Source organism: Cuculus canorus, chromosome 2 (genome assembly GCF_017976375.1).
Source record: "Cuculus canorus isolate bCucCan1 chromosome 2, bCucCan1.pri, whole genome shotgun sequence".
Classification (NCBI taxonomy): Eukaryota; Metazoa; Chordata; class Aves; order Cuculiformes; family Cuculidae; genus Cuculus; species Cuculus canorus.
In genome coordinates this window covers 105774650-105793761 of record NC_071402.1, presented here as the reverse complement: position 1 = coordinate 105793761, position 19112 = coordinate 105774650, and the positions used below count along the sequence as shown (strand labels likewise).

Sequence of the window (19112 nt, the reverse complement as noted above, 5' to 3'; positions counted from 1 at the left end):
TCGTATCTGGTTTTGCACCTCTTCCAACTGTGAAAAACACAGGAATTTTGGGCATCCTGTGACCTCCATGCTTCTATAGCAACAATTTTCTGAAAGCAGACTTCAAGCCACCCTGGACAGCTACAAAGATCTGTATCATAGGAAAACCTGGATGAAAATTTTGAGGTTTGGTGTTAGAGAAGTGATCTGTCATAAATGGTTTCCAAATTGGTTTAAGCTGTGCTTGGGCAAAAACCTCTTCTAAGCACAACCTATCTTAAAAAAAATAAAAACTAAATAAATCATGTTCCTGATTTTAAAGGAAACTATAACTCTAGGACTGGAAATTTTAATGCCAAGTTTTGTCCTGATAAATTTTTAAATGACTCTTTTATGAATCTGTTGAAAAATACATTTATATTGAAAACAGCAAGTGATCCTTAACTATAACATTGTAAATATGACACTGAGCTGAGGTTACAGATGGAACAATAATCTATCTCACAGAACAAAGCTTGTCAACGAAGTGGGATGAAATATTGTAACATAACCTAATTTATTATTGCCTTTTCATCCATCTTGTTATATTATGAAAGTGTCAAAGTTCAAACCTCGATATTTAATCATTTAACAGTACGTTATTCAATGCTGGAGCAAGCGTTGATGGCATAACTCTCCTGCCAATGACATCCATGCTGTTTCTCTGATACTTGTTCAGTTCACCCCTGCCTGGAGAATCAGAAAATGCTAAACTTATTAAACTGCTATGATCCTTTTCTTTTTTCTTATTTTTTTTCTGGAATAATCTTCTGATGACTGCCCCAAAAATATTGACACTTTTATTTTTAGTAGAACCTGCAAGATGAACAAACAATAAGGACTTCCTTATTAATAAGTGATACCTATTTTAAAGCACATGGCTCAATTCCCTTGGCAATACCTCCCATGTTAAATAAGTATTGTTTGTTTAATGCCATAGTTCCTTGTACAGACTGACCCTTCAGCACTAGAAGTCAAGAACTGGCTAGTAAAAAGCTTTTATATTAAGAAAGCTGAGCTCTAACAAAGTAAGGCTTGAACCTGAAAATACAAGTTAGAACAATTCCAACAGCTGTGATTAGCCTAAACAATCAAGTTACTCCTCACTGCTACAAGAATATACAGAGCTGGAGGTGTCTGATAAATCAGGTTCAGGTAGGTAACTATATGCCTAAAGGACAGGGAAAAATTAAGAGTCAAATAATCATATTGCTTCTCAAAAATTTTAATTGATGTTGTAAAGGTTCAACCCTATATAAACCGCAGTCAATGGGAAACTCTCCCATTTAACTGTTAAATTCCTTAAGCGACCATGGACATGATCTTCATAAGAATAAAGAGCTGACCCAATTCTGCACCCCCAGGAGTCACCAATAAGGTTTCCACTGACTTCCAAGCAACGGAGAGTGAGGCCAGCACTGAGTAACTTTAAAATGCAATTTCATGGTCCCTTTTCTCTTTGACCTGCTAACTGAATTTGTAAACAATCAAACGCATAAATACACACTATGGCAGATCAATAATATAATCTTTCAATACTTAACTTTTTTTTTCAGAAATTGTGTCTTAAAATATGCACTCCATTCCCCTAAAATCATTTGCTGCCTCAAATCTGCTCTACTTCATTCTTGGACTTACGAAAACTAAGCAAATTATTTAGACTATTTAAAGAATTAGAGTTAATTGAATACACAGAAAAGTCAGAGCACACCTCATGTAAAAGACCTCAAGTGCTACAAAAAACGTAAGCACTATTGACTGTTTTTTATCAGTGGTGAAAATGAAACAGGGAAAACAAGAACATGAATAGGTGCTAATGTGAGAAAGAACCTTGATTTCCTATATTCCTTTACATGTTCCAAAACCTAGTCTTTATTTTGCTCACTTTTCCTCCAGGATTCACACTGAAACTGTAGTCAGTAGTGGGACGTGAGCCACAGAACCATAGTTGGCAGCAAAATTCCATTCAGCGTATACATATGTACAAATAAATCATTAATGGGTCAGCACCCATTACACATACGAGGAGCTAGATCAGGATTTAAAGTACACAGTCTCTGGTTTGGTTTCTATCACTTATCTGCTGTGTCACCTTGGACAAGTTTGTTGGCTTCTTGATCCACTGATTCCCCATCTGCAAAACTGCAGTAAAGCAGTCAGAAAGCATTTGGTATCTATAGTGGAAAGGTCAGACCAAGAGATACTGTGTTATTAATATTTTCTCATTGAGGCAAGGACAAACCTTACAGAATGCGTGCACTTCTGGAATGTAAATTCCTAAAATATACAAATAACCTTACTCTAGGTTAGAACAAAATGTTAGTCCTCGTAAAGTTCAAAGGTATCGTGACGGGGGAAAAAAAAAAAAGACACAAGTGAGTGGACAAGAAATATTCATGGTGCTGAAAATCATGGAGAACAGTTAGTCAATGACCCACAGCAAAAGAATATTACTCTGGTTTTCCCCTTTCCTTCTTTGGGAAGGGTTAACATCATGTAGTTACAGTTAAAAATTGGCTACATTAATCAGGGAACTAATTCCTCAGTCAGTGACTGTATTCCTATTTTTCAACTGACGAACTGACTGAATGCAGATCCAGCTTTTTCTCATACACCCTCTGTGTAATAAATAACCCAACCATTATTTTGTGGATTTACTCAAGAATTGTTTACACTGTAAAAAACAATGCATATTCATTCCATTATTTAACATTTTGTTTACATAAGGTCAGCAGTGACACAAGTGACTTTCAGCCCACAGTAACCCCTGTAAAAATTAGAGAGAGCAACTGCTCCTTCAAATGCCACTGAACAAACTTATATTCATTTCATTACACAAGCCTTGACTTGGTGTCCTTATATGTGTTCCTTAGATGTGTAAGCAGACAGAGTTCTGACTGGGTTTTTCTTTTCCTTCCTTCTCCTGCAAAATGCAAATGGACCCATGTACTGTTTCCCAGTATCTCTCCAAGTCATGCCCAGGCTTCTTGTTCTCCTCCTCACATAACAGTAACCTCCCCACAACACCCTCTCTCTCCTTTTCCTCTTCCTTCCATCCTGACATCAACTGCTGTCACTGCTTCCCGGTACTCCTCTGAAACACTGTAAACTTGGCCTTTGCATATAGAACATCCCAGCTTTTCTCTCCTTCCTACAAATCCATCTCAGGACTGCTGCAAGGAAATCGTGACTAAGGGATGATTACATGGGTTTACTTGGTAATGTCTTTGTTTGTACAAAGGGTGCAAACATACAAAAACATGACCAACTATAACTACTCCCTCCAAATGCCACTTGCCTTTTAGGCTTCTAGCGGATATCCTCTTGTAAATTTTGTGGCAGCTTTGTAAGCTTTTACTGTCCCCAACTATCCAGCCAGTCCCCTCTCCCAGTAATCACTACCCTCCATCCAGCAGAGGCAGCACGTCTCAGCCTCTAACCACTTCAGTGAGCCAGAGCAAAGTTGCCAGACTGTAAATGGGGCAAAGGCACACTGTCTGACCCTGCTGAGAGACAAGGGGTAATCTTCAGAGCGAGGAAAACAGCTGGGGCTGATAACTCCAAGGCTGTCAGAGTCGACTCACCAGAGTTCATCTGCCAAAGCAGTCCAGCCTGGAGCTCTTCCTGGCAGAGCTCCTTGTATTTGCACAACACCCAGCAGAGCTCCAAACCTGCATGGAGCTGTTGAACACTGCAGCAATGCAAACAGTAAATAAAAGTAATGCTAACAAGATACACTCTGATTTCCATCACTTGCTTCTGCTAGAGCCTTACCGAGGCATTGCCTTACCTTGCAGAGTTGACACTGACTTCTATGAACTGTATGTAGGGTAAGACCCTATACCTGCGCAGCTCAGCCCAGACTCAGTGCTGGTAAATTTTTCCTCCTCCGTCTTCAGTCAGTTCTAAGTCTATTGACTTATAGTCACTAATACATTGAGGATAATGTATCAATGTTGCATTTGATGCAGAATGCATCATCATGAAACTAAACCAGATGCATAAGACAAGCAAATGTTATTCAAATAACCCTTGGAAAAGTGTTGCTACAGATTAGAGGAGAGACTGCTAGAGACTTCCACGCACCATTCCCTCTTCATACTATGCTATAGCACAAAGAGGAACAGTAAAATCTATAAGGTCTACAGCCTACTCATTATCTGTTGTTATTAATAACAGATCGGACAGTGAAATTACCAACTGCATTCCTACAGCAAACTTCCCTGCTCTGCAATTCTCCTTTGATGCTCTAGAGGTGGTCTCATTTGCTATTCAAATTTTAGCCCCCTCTCGATAACAGGCAGGGCCTGCCATCTCTTGAAGTGTTTAACCACAGTGGCACCATTATATGAATATGTGGGTATGTATAAATCCTGACGGCATTAATCTACCCCTTTCTTCCTTCCCTTTCCCCTTCTCCTCCTCCCGCAAAAGAGCAGGTCAAAGGAGCGTCAGAAGCTTTCTCACACTTAATGCTGTTAAGTCAGCTAATTGAATAAACATTTGTTTAACATTTGCTCCTATTTCACTAATGCACTGTGAGAATGAGAAGAATTTTATTCCCCTTCTCCCCCATCCTCCCCCTTCCTCAGGAGTGCCACTAGCTGTTATCGCAGTGACTAATGTGCTGTATGTGGCCATTATAGTCTTCAACTCTGAAATTACACCCAGGATGAACGATAGGCTCTGCCTGTATGCTGATTGGAGTTGGATGATGATTGATTAGAAGAAAGTCAGACTACGTAGCCATGCAAAAAGAATTGCACTAAGCCACAAGCTTATACACTAAAGAACATTTCACCAGTGGCTTCAGAGCTATTAGATGTTTTCATACGAACAACATTTTCCACATCCAGGTTTGCGCATTTTATCTTTATTCTTTCAAATCCTGAAATTGCTTGGATAAGAGGGTTTTATATATATATTTATACACGTTTCTAAGAGTAGCCTGAACTTTTAGGGGAAATTGAAGAGGCTTTGTGTCAAGTACAGCTAAATCCAGCCTTTCTATATCAAACCCCTGCTAGAAAATTACTGTGCAGATGATAAGGCTGAAAGATATAATAAAAAGTGACTCTACTCAATTTACACTGCAATATTGGTATGACTGAATATTTTTCATTCAGTTGACTGATAAAATCACTAAACTGTATTGCAGATAAATAAAGGAGGCTTCTGTCAAGAATAAACACCATTAATCATGAAGTCTCACCCTCTGAGTGGCTGTGCTATGCAACTGCACAAATGCACCATCACAAGTGGCATGTGACCCAGTGCCTCTTTTCTTCCCTCCGCTCCCTGGTGATGCTGTCTTCTTAGGCAACTTTTTTTTTTTTACTGATTTTACATGTGGAAGCCCTGTAATGTTTTTTCCATTTGAGCTTATGTGCATTTGAAACTGAAATCTAAATTTCAGTGATGATACATTCAGCCAAAAATTGATTCCACTAGATAAAGTGAACCGATGCAGATTGTGGCTGCATTGCTGTAAATCCAGTGTAACAGCGAGAAGTCAGTATTTGAACTGGTGAGGATGAGATCTTTGCAATTCTAAAGCCGAAAAAAAACAGGAAATTTTTTTCAGCTCCCCCAGCCTTCTTCGTCTTTTCACCCAAACCCACATTTTCTTACCAATTTTGTTTCTTAGATTCGCTACCACCAATTAGGTGCTAAGTTTCTTTTTGAACATACAATTACGACATTTTTCAGCATCGCAAGTCTACCTGAGCAGAATCAATGGGTCTCCTTTCAAAAAGCAACTTATAGGCTAGATTAGAGGTGCGCTGAAAGAAACTGTTCTCCAGCAAAAGCACGGTCTTAAAAAAAGAAAACCAGACAAATTAGGTAACCTTTTTGTAACCTGTTTTAGAGCAAGTGATGATTCAATAGTGGCCATGTTATTAAGCTGGAACGAAGCAGCGCCCTACACACTAATGAGGTTAAAAAACGTAGTTAGGTCTTTATGTTAAAGGCACTTAGCAAGCAGTTTGCTTGGCAAAGACCAACTGTGTGTTGGAGCACAGGACTAATCACACAGGCAGGAATCAAATCGACTGGAAGAATTAGGAGACTTGCGGCCCCGAGGAATGTAATTCATGCAGAAAAGCAGTTGTCAGAGTGAGGCCAGGGAACTGTGTGGGAAGAAAGCAAAATAAACAGCTCAACAAAGAAAACAAAGATGCTCAAATAGTGGCTTTTCTAATGCTTGAGTACACTGAAATTTCAGTGGGTGCATATGACAAAAACCTCATCAAAGACGACCTCTATACAAGCAATACACCGGTGAATGATGCACTGGTTCAAAAACACTTGGAAAACGCCTGAAGGCCTTCAAAAAATAACCTTGAAGTCATTATGCACAACAGAAAAAGATCACATACATACATGTATGCATGACTGGGAGAAGAAGAAAAACATCCAAATGGTACAAAGCTAAAAGAGTTGAAATGGTTTCTACAATTACTCCTCGATTCTCCCTCTGCTGTTCACAGATGAGAAAAGGATGCAACCTACATGCAAAGAGCACTCCTGCTTAAGTGCCCCAGTACTCAGGGTGGAAAACCAGCATTACTAATTGGACCCACTCCCTCAGCATCAGGACCAGATTGCTGCATCCACCAGGGGGATTACCTGACCAGAAAGAAGAGCTTGAGGCTGAGACACCTCAACAAAACTCATGTGGTATTCACACAAAGTTCGTTTTTTTGTGTGATGGGTACAACCAGTGACAGTAAAATCAAACCTTGAAATCAACTGACATATGAAATTCACAAACACTGTTCTCTCAGAAAACAGTATTTTCAAAGAATGGGTTTTTACTCCTACAATTTAATGGTTTTAAATTTTTAGAGAAGGAGGCTTTTAGCACTTTTAGTAATTAAGTACCTCTCTCCTCATTTCACTCATTCACTGATGACTTTTCTAAGCCCTCCCGACCTTGCACTGGAGAATACCATATTCACTGTTGTTTCAGCAATTTTCAGCTTCTCTTCTTCCCTTTACTCCTTCCTCCCACTAAAGCAGGCGTTTCTTCTCCTGGCAAAATAACTAAAAAGCCTCTCCTATTACCTCAAATGAACATTCTCCTCAGTCTGTTATGTGATGCCAAGAAACACTCTTTTTCCAAATTCAAAACTAAAGCAAAACAAACCCCTCAGCTCTCATTTCCAGTGCCTATTGTAAGTCATGTCCACAATATTACAAAAATGCTACTTGGGGGAAGAGAAAAAGCTTTTCTTCAATTCTATTTTTATGTGCTAAAGTAAGATCTTACCTGTTTAAAATAAAAGCAAATTGGCAATAGCAAAAACCAAATTCAGTGACTTAATATCTCTCCTATCGCACTTGCTACATATCTTTGGTTGTGGAGGGAACATTTGACTAAATTCTGACTTTAAAGGACTACAACCCTGACAGAAACAATGATGTGAAGTTTCAGCATTAATCATTTCTGTTGAGGCATTGCTGGATTTGTTTCACATCTCTGTACTAACATTAGCAGACAACCCAAAACTGATATTCTCAAGGATTTGTAACCATTACTGAACAGAGAAAGTACCAGCTAGAATTTCTCACCTAACACTACTAGTTGCAACATGAAAAAACACCAAAACAGATGTACAGAAATTTCTGTACAAAAATGTATGTATATACATTTCTACTTAAAATACACAGATTTTTTTTTTAAATGCTTCCACCCACCTCCCCAAACAAATCCACGATTTGAGGGAGAAAAGCCATTTGAAGAGTGCACCTCAGTGACAGTACCAGATGTGCTGTACACTTGTGCCCTCTACCCAGGGCTGCGAGTCAAGGAGTGGCCTTATGAAAACACAAAGGCTTCTGAGCTTCTCCCGTCCTCCAAGCACCACTGCAAATAGTAGGTGAGACATGGATCAGCACCAACATCCATGAGAGCAGTAGGATTCACAGGTATATGACACACAACTTAGATAAAAGGTGAATGCTGATAAGTTAGGAAGAGGGGAAGACAGGTAGTCTACTCATAGTCATATCTCATGATTCTTCTACCAGTATTGAAGGTCCAGGTGCAAGAGCTGGCTGGGGTGCAACCAAATCAGAGTGCGAAAACAGTGAGTTCCCATGTTGGGCTAAGAAGTTCTACTCAGCCAGGTCAGCTTCTTTATTTGATCCTGCAGGCACTGAAAGCCATTGTGGTGCTATGAAATACTACATCAAGCCAGTTTCCACAAATGGTGAATATATAACAGCTAGAACACAAGAGATAAAGGCTTTGCACTGCAGTTCTTGCTCTATTTGTGTGCAAAACAGGAGTTTCAAAAGCATTTCTTGTGCAAAGCTGTAGCCTTAAGCAACCTCACGAACAAGAAATGGGTGAGGACACCACTTCTAACGTGATTGTAAGGGGGAACAGGCCAAAAACAAGTGCTATGTGTAAAGCAAAATAATGTTTTGGCTGCGCATTTTTAGAGAAGCAGTAAATTCTGTTTTGAAATCTTTGAGGTAAATGCCCTATTTATATTCTGGGAATATTATTAGTTCACTAAATATAGTCAGTAGCTAGGTGTGCAGAAGAAAACCGCAAAGAGAACAGACTCGCCAGCTTGGAATACACCTGCACCAGCTGGATGACCTACACGTTTGCTCCCTTAGCACCTCTGCAATTCAATCTAATCACAGAAGTAGAAACACAGTTCCCAGAAAAGGTGTCAGGATTGAAGCCTGATATCTGAAGAACAAGTATGGCAAACCAGGACAGAGGCAGCTATGCAAGCTTTCTTGGTACTGTCTCGATGATGTACACTGATAGTGATCTTCCAGGGCGAAGGAGAGAAAACCTGATTGCCCCTGGTCATTCAGCTTCTGCCCTCCCTGCCAAATCTGTCTACAATTCTGTTAAATGGGGCTATTTGCGTTGGTGGCCTCTATAAACCGGACTAGACTATCAATCTTTTCCTCCGCAGGCCAGTGGAAAAAGGTATGATAAATCTAGGCTGAATTTCAAGAGGAGATACAGGACTGAAAGATGTGTATCTTTAAAGAGATAGCCACTTAAATCTGATATGTTTAAAAATACTCCCTCATAAGAAATACTCCCCAATTTTCTGTTGATCCTTAACACCAATAGTCAGAGCACCTCATAAATAATGCTTTCAAGAAGGAGACAGGTCAGTTCATTCCTACAGAAGCTTTGTATTCCTGGCTCATGAGCTTCAGGATGTTTTGCTTGTGTGTCTAACCCCTGTGGCATCTCCAGAAAATTATCAACCGCCCTGTGAAGCTGACTATAAATGCAGCCACAATCTATTGTATGTTGAGATCTACACATTCAGTGCTGGAAGGGACTACTCAATAAATTCTTGCCTGGTCTTTATTGGCAACTTCATAGGGCCCAGCTTCAATGAAAAGATGCTTCTTAAATAAGGTCCAAAGTCTTTCCTCAGTCACGTAAAACATCCTAAGAGCAAAAATCAAAGGGCATAACATTTTTCTTTAAATCGCTTCCTCTATTAATCGATAACATCAGTAACAAATGTTGGCCCAGCCTACCCTGAGGCACACAGATAAAACACCCATTGAGCACATTCCTTTGGGTGGAATTAGGGTCTTGTCTTTCTTTTTCCTAGCATCATATAATAGAGAATATGCAAGGCACACCTAGTTCATCTCCTGCAACTCAGAGACACAGCTGACACCAGCTCGAGAGCTTGCTTTTTGTTACAAATATGCAAACAAATACAGACATATACATACATATATATAAAAACACTGAGTTGGGTAAGGGGTGACAAAAAAGGCAGCAAGGTGTAACTTAACTTCTGATTTTGCTTCCTTTGGGAAAAAAAGTCTGGACTAAATTCAATCCATACTCCAAGATTACAAGGACATGATGTCTTTGTTGGGGGAGGAGAGAGTCTAAGTCAGGGAAAGATTGTGTGAGAGTATGATGAAGATGCTCTGTACTCCTACACTGCAGATGTACTCATTGCTCACGTTTCTTCCAGTTTATACCTACTCTCACTTTAGGGACTTCTAATTCACAACACAGAAATCTCACCAGTACACTTCAAAAAAAAAGAAAGCAAAAGAAGAGAAAGAAAGAAGGCTAAGACTGTAACATTTCAGTTCTCTTTGAAGCAAGATTTAACATGAGTGGAAGAATTGTACTGAAAAAAAAAGGAGTCTGTCACAGTCCAGTACCTCACAGGCCACTGCAACAAGTTTGACAGCAGCCTCTATAGAGTTGGCTTGCTTCTGGTTCACTGCACGTGAATACCACAGTCAATATCTGCTCACTCGACTAATACTGCTGACTACAGCACAAAGAACACAGGAATTTTGTCCAAGAAACCACAGGCTCACAGCCTCTGAATGTGCACTATATTTAGAGCTTTCATTCTTTGCAGCTGATAACAGAATAAGATAATAGAAATCTCAAGCAGCAGGACTCTAGCACTGCAGCTATATTGTGTATTTTCGGTTAAATGTTAAATTAAGGTAATGATCCATGTGTTTGCAAATTTTTTGCCCACAAATGCTTTTCCATCTTGAAAATGTGTTTTCTAATTTTCCATCTTTCTCAGACTCTGTGTAGTTCCTTCCGTTAGTTTAAACTACAGACATCTAGAATGACTCTGTCCACGATAAATGCAAGCAAAAGTATTCACCCTGTTCTATAAAGAGTATGCATGCACATAAATACGCACACTTGTATACATATCTGCCCAAAGGAGTGCCCCAACATCTTCAAGGTTATGCCTATTTATTCCTCAGTCTACAGAAAAATGTTATATACAACACAGTGTCCTGAGGCATGACTTTGCTGGCCATTCATTTTGCTTCCATCATCTCTTAATTCATGCTGGTTTGAAAGCCTGCCTTAGGGAACCACTTCTCACTGGCAGCTGAGAATTCATCTAAGCACCGTTAACTGCCCAGATGGGGTAAATCAGCTGACTGGTGGGGCTGTCCAGTGCCAACCTTACTGCTAATAAACCAAGGAGCTCTTTCCCTGTAACGACATCACCCATACGAACTTCTTTAAGAATCCCTTTCACTGGATGGGGCCCCACCAAACGAACCTGTGCCACTGCCTCTCAGAGGGGCTCAGGCAACTCATTCCCTTGACACCAGCACAGGAGCATTCCTGAGGACTATCGAGGGCTTTTGCCCCCTTCCTCTTCCCTCCAGGTTGCCCTGAGAAGTTGTTCTGCAAGCTGTGGCTGCTACCGAGCGACTGTATCGTGAGAGGTGGTCAGCCAACGGCCAGTCGGTGGAAGCATGCCTTTCTCATTAAGGCTAGGGGCTCCTGCCTCTTAAGGTCTTTTCTCAACATAAAAAAAAAATGAACAAAAGATCTGGGGGGAAGTTTCTACCAAAGAATTTTCAACAAAACAAGCCACTATATTTTACAAGCTTTTTCTTCTACATTAAAAAAAATCTCACCAAAATTTTCCTCTTTCTTCAACTGCTGTAACTTCCCCAGATATCCTATGATCAAGCTGGCTGTACCAGAAGAACAAAGAAGCTCTGTTAATGCAATATTTATCTGCTGCTATTGTTTCTCCTTTATAAATCTGTAGTTCCTTGGCATTACAATTAGCTACTCCAGAGAAAATTATTATGTCACAAAGTATTATCCGCCACAGAAACAGATGAATGATGTGAACGAAATGTAATCTGGTGCGCTTAGAGGCAATTCTGTTGACTTTCATGTAAATGTGCTTGCTAAAAAAGAGGAAGATTTTTAGCACTGAATCCTTATGTGATCTAGAGTTTATTTGCTCTTTTTTCGACACTGTTTTTTTCTTAGTAGGAAGTGGGGAAATCTGTAAGAAATACAGAACAGTTAAATTCAGTGTGCAGAAACTTCAGACTGCAGCTTACCTAAGCAAATCAACATAACTGAACTTATGTAAAACAGCTACATTCAAAAATAGTTACCTATTTTTACCCGCATTTTTACCCACTGTTTTTTTTTACTTTTAAGTGTCTCTCACAATCAAAACAGAATCACATATCCTTTTTTTTTCTGCAATTCAATATATGCCACCACTACTTTGCTTTCCAAACTTTTCCTAGTTTCAGATGTTTTAAAAAAGTCTCTTTCTGAAGCCACTCTGCAAGCTTGTTTGCAAAGGAGCATTTATGATCTGCAAGTCTTAAGGTAAATATTACTAAACAAGTACCAATAGCTAAACAAACCACTGATTCACTGTTTTAAATGATGCAACACTGTATACTGAGTGAGAGATTGCAGTTCAGGTCTAGACTCAGGCTTCTTCCTCACTTTGCAAAAGGCTGAAAGAAAACTTGCTGCTGAAGCTTGCGTGCAGTCCTCTGGCCCGGCTATTTTACTTCTGTGAATTACCATCGCCGCACTGCTCTGTTGCTAATAAAAGAGGCATACATGTTGCTTGCAAAGCCTGCAACACGCATATCTATGGCATATAACAAACTCTGAATAACCTTAACGAGTCACCAGACCACGCTGCTTCCTTCTCAGAGACTTGCCATAAAAACCCTCCAGGCTATCAGCAGCTGCTTATTCTTGATGCTTCACTTCACTTCCAGGGACAGGTTTCTTGGGGTGCTTCCCATTTAATACAAGATTTCTCACTGCTCACAAAAAATACCTTCATGGATGATTTTTTAAAGCTGTAACTACAGTCATCTTTTCATGTCCCAAGTGCTTCCCAGTCTTTCTTCTTTGATGGCTCCTGGCTAAACCATAAAACCTGTTCCAAGTCTTAAAGTAATTAAAGCCAATTCAACTAGTGATGTTTTTCACACTGGGTGGGGCTCTCCCTTCCCACTGTGAAAGGATCAATGAATGCTGACAAGCTGAGTGACTCCTTGCCAAGTCTCCAATGCAGAGGTACACTGAGGTAAAGCAGCAAGTAAAAGATTTAAATGGTTTATGCATTAAGATTTTTAAAATAAATAAGAGTATTGAAATGAAAGCTCAAAGAAAAAATGAAAATGTCAGTGATGGGGCTGGGAAAATCTAAACATCCTATCAAATGTATGGGAGCAGTTTCTCTCATAATCAAGGATATTTTGCAAAGCCAATGCTTTAATCTTCTCGCATTTGGACATCCTCTACGGTACTACGTGGTCCAAAATCAGAGGCTGATGAAAGCTGAGCATCTGGGCCTGACTTTCCTTTCCTTTTCACCATTGTGTAACTGATGTCTGTATAAATTAGCTATATATCTAAGAATCAGACTCTTTTCATCAACTTGAAGCCAACTGCAAGCAAAACACATGCTTCGCTTTAGTACCAGTGCATTCACACAGTTCAAGATGTCTGTTCAAGGCATTTAAGTTTTGTACATGCACAATTATCTGCATGTGCATCATTTCAGGATGTAAGACTGCCAAGCTCACATGCCGCCAGCCTCAGTCAGCAGTTAATCTTCACTTGGGTTTACCTGCTCATGCTCCCTTACTCACAGCCCAGGACTAACGTAACACGGGATGGCAACAGAAAGAGAAATGAAGACTAAATGGATGAATGCTTGGAACATGCATGGTGTATCTTGTACTACATTCAGCTTGAAACTCTGACTTTCTACTGGCCTCCTACGACACGTCCATTAACCGCTCTGAGGCGTACACAGGCCACCATCCTAGAGACATTCCTGATACTGCTGTCTGGCAGTCGTCCCCTTGCCCGCCTTTGCAGTAAGGTGCTTCCATCACAGCCATGTTAACAGCGCCTGGAAATATCAGGTTAGGTCACCTTCCAAGGCTGTCCAACCCAACTTGAAATGAGGTAGATTGGGAGCAACCTATTAACGCAACTTGGTAAAGGGGAATGAATGAATAACCAAGAATGGTAGCTTCCTCAATTGCTGCGGTTAAATCTGTCTTTCGAAGTTTGCCTCTGCCACAGAAGCTTTTTTAATAAAAATTAATAAGTAAAAAGTCTCATCCTGACAAAGATTTTAAAAGCTGCGGCACTATAAAGTTATTTACACTTTCACTGTCATAAAAATATTCAAGGCACCATTATTCTTCCTCTGCTTACTGCAAACGACTCTCATTAAAACAAAACCAATGTCAACTAAGGCATTAGGCAACTGGAAAAGTTAACTGATAGTAAATGTATGATTTGGCTCTTGCTGAGTAAAAATACTAGCATGCTCAAAATATTAATTTATTCAAATAAATACTCTCATTAGCAGCATGATTTTGAATCACTGCTCACCGACCAGAGGCAGCTTCACACTCTACTGGATAGCCTAGAAAATGTCATGGACCAAAACATCGTTTAGCTTCACTTTCTTCTTTGGTACCTTGCTTTAGAAATCAATTTTGAAACTTAAGAAATAGCTAGACAAAAACAACAACAACAAAAAAAAACAAATTAAGAAGTGGGATTACTAAAGCTGTGCTACATTTGGTATGTTTTAATCATAAGATGTTTAACAAGTAACTTAATTCTGTTAAGTCAATGAAAAGTAGAAAAACCGAACAGTTCAGTTTTAGGTTTACTGGAAAATTTTTTTAAACTAAATTCATGCCTTGAATTTGTAAAAAAAAAAAAAAAAAAAAAAAGGAAACCGGGAAACCACAAGCTCCAGCTCCAATTACATTGCTCACATCCTGCCCCTAAAGAACCACTTAAGTTTCATACATCTTCCAGAAGTATAAACTGAAGGTGTACTGTAGAAATTCCAGGATAACTAAACAATCCTAACAAACAGGTTTTGGTAACACAAAGTGACACATTTCAGTACATATTCATAAGGGTTGGGGGTTATTATCGGGCTGTAATTGCAGTTGTTCTAACACCTAATAAGCCATGGCTAGAAAAACAAAGGCAGGTTAATTTGTGATTTCCTCTACTCATTCAGAGGCAAATTAAGTGTCAAGCAGCTAATACAGAACATATTTCATTTTATGAGATTTTAATTTAATTCTGCACCATATCGTTGATGCCTTAATGTAGGGTGGTTTATCTAAGAGGAAGAGCAATTTATAAACCTCTTTCAATTGAAATCTTTAATGATAGGATACGATAGCATAATTACAGCAATGCCTGCTAGTCCTACTATACATAAGTATCTGTCAGCAATTCCATCATAAACATAAACGGTTTTTTTAGGGGTTTATAATTCAAGTTATAAAATTTGGCTTCAGGCTGAAATTTGGGACACCACAGGTCTGCCCATCAGCAATTAAACCACAAAAAGTATACATATAAATACATATATCTCTTCAGACCTGTAAGTAAGAGCCCTGTAACACCTTAAAAATGCTTCCTTTATTTATTTATTTCACTTGGTCATTGTTCAAAATTTTGCACACACATTATAGATTTCATGTGGACAAGGCCCTGTCCACACTTTTTTTGCACTTATACCTAAAGCAATTCCACTAAAGCTTGACAGGTTCTGGAACACATTTCTAGGGGCTTTGATAACTGGAATGATGCCAATATGTTTCCCTTTTTTCATTTATTCACATGCACACATTTGAGACTATTATGAATCTAGGGAAAAAACACTCATACAATGAAGTTATTGATGAAGCTGTGGGTAAACATTAGTATCCTGACTGGTGTTCTTGCCATTTTATCTCAGAATTCTCAAATAACTTCTCAGAGTCAGTTCTTCTTTCTTTTTTTTTTTTTTTTGGTAAAATAATTCTTAGGACTGCAGTTTAAGTAATGCCTCCGAAAAATCCTAGATCTAACCCTCCTAACTGATACTCACATTAGGCTTTGTAAAACTGCAGAAAAAATGCTGGGTGTCTACTGCATACATGCATTAAACTGGATTCCTGAAAACTGCAAAAAAGTGACAAACCTTAGCATTTACAGAGAAGCTATTGCAATCCACCAGATTTTTTTTCCAAGCTCCTTAATTGCATATTTACGTTTAATTACACCTGCAACAACAGCTACAGAGGTCCGCTACAGCTCACCATTCCAACAGTAACACAAACCAAATGAGAGGAAAAATTGACAAGAAGTTAATGGAAAAATAAACAGCCAGCTTCACGGAAATTTTGAGTTTAAAGCTTGGGCTGATATCAGAGTGTATTTCTAAAGCAGCTGCCTGCAGTCATATCACATCATGCTAAGATCTACTTGTCTCTAACAAGCCTCTGCAGGGACCAGCTGAATCACGGCTGCACCACAGGGTACAGCAGGGATGCGCAGCACCTTTCTGTAGAAGGGGCATCAATTTCAGCATCAGAGAGGACTGCCGCTGAACACCAAACGAGGCACGAAGCAGGCACTCTTAAGATCTTTAGGGGCTCTTACAGAAATACTGGCATTTCCAGCAGTGTAGGCTCCTAGTCATGATCTCCCACTGTCACCTGAAGAAGGGAAAACTGCCCTACCCGCCCAAAATCCCTGGACACAGGCACAAGGTGTCACACTGTGGGCTAGGTTCATGGGACTCTGGCTCAGCACTGCAAGCTGGAGAGGACTCAGCACAGCAAGCAGAGCCAGGAAGGAAGAATCTCACACAGCAGAAGCCTTCACTAAAGTTCATGGATGGTACCCATGTTCTGGATGACGGTCTTCTGCGGATGCAGGTTAAAACACTTTCTGTGCCTCTCTACCTCATCTGCCATGCACCAAAGACAAAGGAAAATTCACCATTAACCTCAAAAGGAGCAAGTTCCCCCCAAAAAATGTCCAGTCAGAGTGTTCACTGCACTGCAAAATCTAGGATGACCATGCAACCACTGTCTGAGCCTGCCACCTTCAGCTTGCAATGTTTTTTAGCAGCAAGTTCAAGCATGTATTTGAGTACATTTTATGATGTGGTTGACTGTGGTGTAAATACCAATGCATCGGAGGAACTCTGAGGAATAAATCACAAGTTTCTGTACTCTCTCCTTCTATAAATACCCACTTTTCCTCTAATGCCCAAGAAGACTACAACACAGATTTATTACTTACCTCCAGGCAAATCTGCTCTGAAATTACAACTCAGTAATAGACGACTGACCCAAAAAACTGTTAGTAGAATAGTGTGTGTGTGTGTACTTCAGCATGTAGTTAGGATTGTTAATATCAATTAATTCTGCTCACAGAGGAGGACTTGTTTTAAAACAACTTCATTTTTCTTCTGCATATATGTAATTACAAGGCTGTAACTAATAGCCATAGCAAAGCAATCTGCCATCTAAACAACTAGCATTATTCTTCAAAGTATTACTTGTCCTTTTCTTCTTGTATTTTCTCAGTATGAGAGGTGATTAGTAGATATGATTAAATATATATATCAAGCCTCTTAGCAAAATACCAAGCCCTGCTTTTCAGCTGCATTTTTAACAGCATATAGCAGTTGTCTGGACACAACAACTGTTTTATTCTGCAATGCTGATATCTGTCTCCCCATATAGAATAAGATAATAGTTACGTCTCCAGGATTTCACCACTACTACCCTTTTCTAATGCACTTTATCACTGGTATTCATTTCTTTTATCTTTCTGTAAACCATGTGCTCTATCACATTTGCCATTTTGTTTGGGTGACATTCCCATCAATCAACCGATTGCCTGTGAGTGCACACAACAGGGACTATGAAAATTTACCAAAAATTTCATTACAGCAGTTACTGGAAAAAAAAACAAACCCCAAACCTTTGGCATGAGAGGAAATTTTAGCTATGAAGAATCCCAAGCCTAATGCAGACAAAATATGTTTTGTCTGGCTGTATTTCACAGGGTTCAGCACTTTTTAATTTAGTATTGATAGAATGACAGCACACAGAATAAATGTCAGCAAAACATATAGGTAACACTTGCTGGCCCCCTATTATAACGGGAATTCCTAAGGTACCAGCCTGGGTTTTGCTTCACAAATACATAACCTCAACACCTTCCAAAAGTAAACCCTGCTCTCTGTCAAGACTGGCAAAGCACTCCAGGTTCATGGCTTTAAGTCCTGCAGACGTTCATATACTTGCCTGTTCTCCCAAACAGCAGAAACAAGAGGAAATACTGAATACTCACACATGCAGAGGAGGAATGGGAGATGGTTCATAATGGTAGCGTCCCTCATGATGTCTCGCATCAATTGGTACAGGAGGGTGGAATGCTGGAAAGAGGTGAGGCGGATCTGAAAAACAAGCAAGGTTCCTGGATCTGAGTATCTTCAAAGACTCTTTAAAAACAACATTCAAAAAACAGAACAGATATTGAAAAGCATGTGTCAACAGCATTGTGACTTGTGGGTCGCCTTCTCCTTCCCTGTTGCAGTCAGTCAGGTCTGTCTGAGAGGAGAGTTTGGCCCACAGTGTTTGCATGAATATGTATTTAGCAATTTTAATATTCTCTTTTTATAGCCTAAATGGAAAGGAACGTAAAAAAGTCTTTAATAAGTAATTATGTGCCCATATGTGAAGTGTCAGATCAAAAGGACCATCAAGCCTTTCATAAACATTCCTGATTTATTTATTTTTTATTAAAACAAGAAAAAAGAAATCACTCCAGGATGAAAAGCCTAAGCAGACAATACAATACAATGAAAAAGTACACACAATCTACAGTGGAAAGTAAAACTGAAGCAACATGCTTAGAAAATACTATCTGGGTAAATAAGGCAACAGCATTAAAAGAGAAATGCAACTGGGAAAGGCCATACTAGAGATGCTTAACCGCATCACAACGACGGGCGATAGCTGCATATAGAGAAATATGCCTGGGAACAGAGGAACTCATTTCATACCCCACTACTAAAAGGGAAGGTTATTTTCTGTGTCCCCGCTGCTGGAGACCCAGGGACTCGTGGCTGCAGCAAGCCCCCCTGACCATTACCTCCAAGGCTTTGACACAACAGAGGGCTTCGCAGCTGCCAGGGTTCCTCTTCCCCACTGTTTCCGGAGAGCCTCAGTGATGATGCTGACAAAAGGGGGAATGCACCCCCACCGCCCCAAAGGCTCTGCTCTGAGTGTCCAAGCACAAACCCTCCCTGCTGCTCCCCACTGCTCCTGCAGCAGGATTGTCTCCCAGCTTTGGAGGCCACAATGCACACAGACCACAGCTCTCCGCACCAGCACACTGGTGTGATTTGTGTGCCTAAACAAGGTTATTGACGACCGTGCCACTCACTGCAGCCTCCCAAATACTCAAAATTCAAATG

At 39.8% G+C, this 19112-nt stretch overlaps 1 protein-coding gene across 4 annotated transcripts in view; it reads right to left on the bottom strand.

Annotated features, from left to right (window-relative positions):
* GLI3 (GLI family zinc finger 3) overlaps positions 1–19112 on the bottom strand; it is a 211403-nt gene that overhangs the window by 79042 nt on the left and 113249 nt on the right. For all 4 annotated transcript variants that reach the window (XM_054059828.1, XM_054059825.1, XM_054059826.1 and 1 more), the window contains one exon: positions 17984–18089. In XM_054059828.1, the coding sequence (XP_053915803.1) occupies positions 17984–18089 (106 nt within the window). The remainder of the gene's footprint in view (positions 1–17983; positions 18090–19112) is intronic.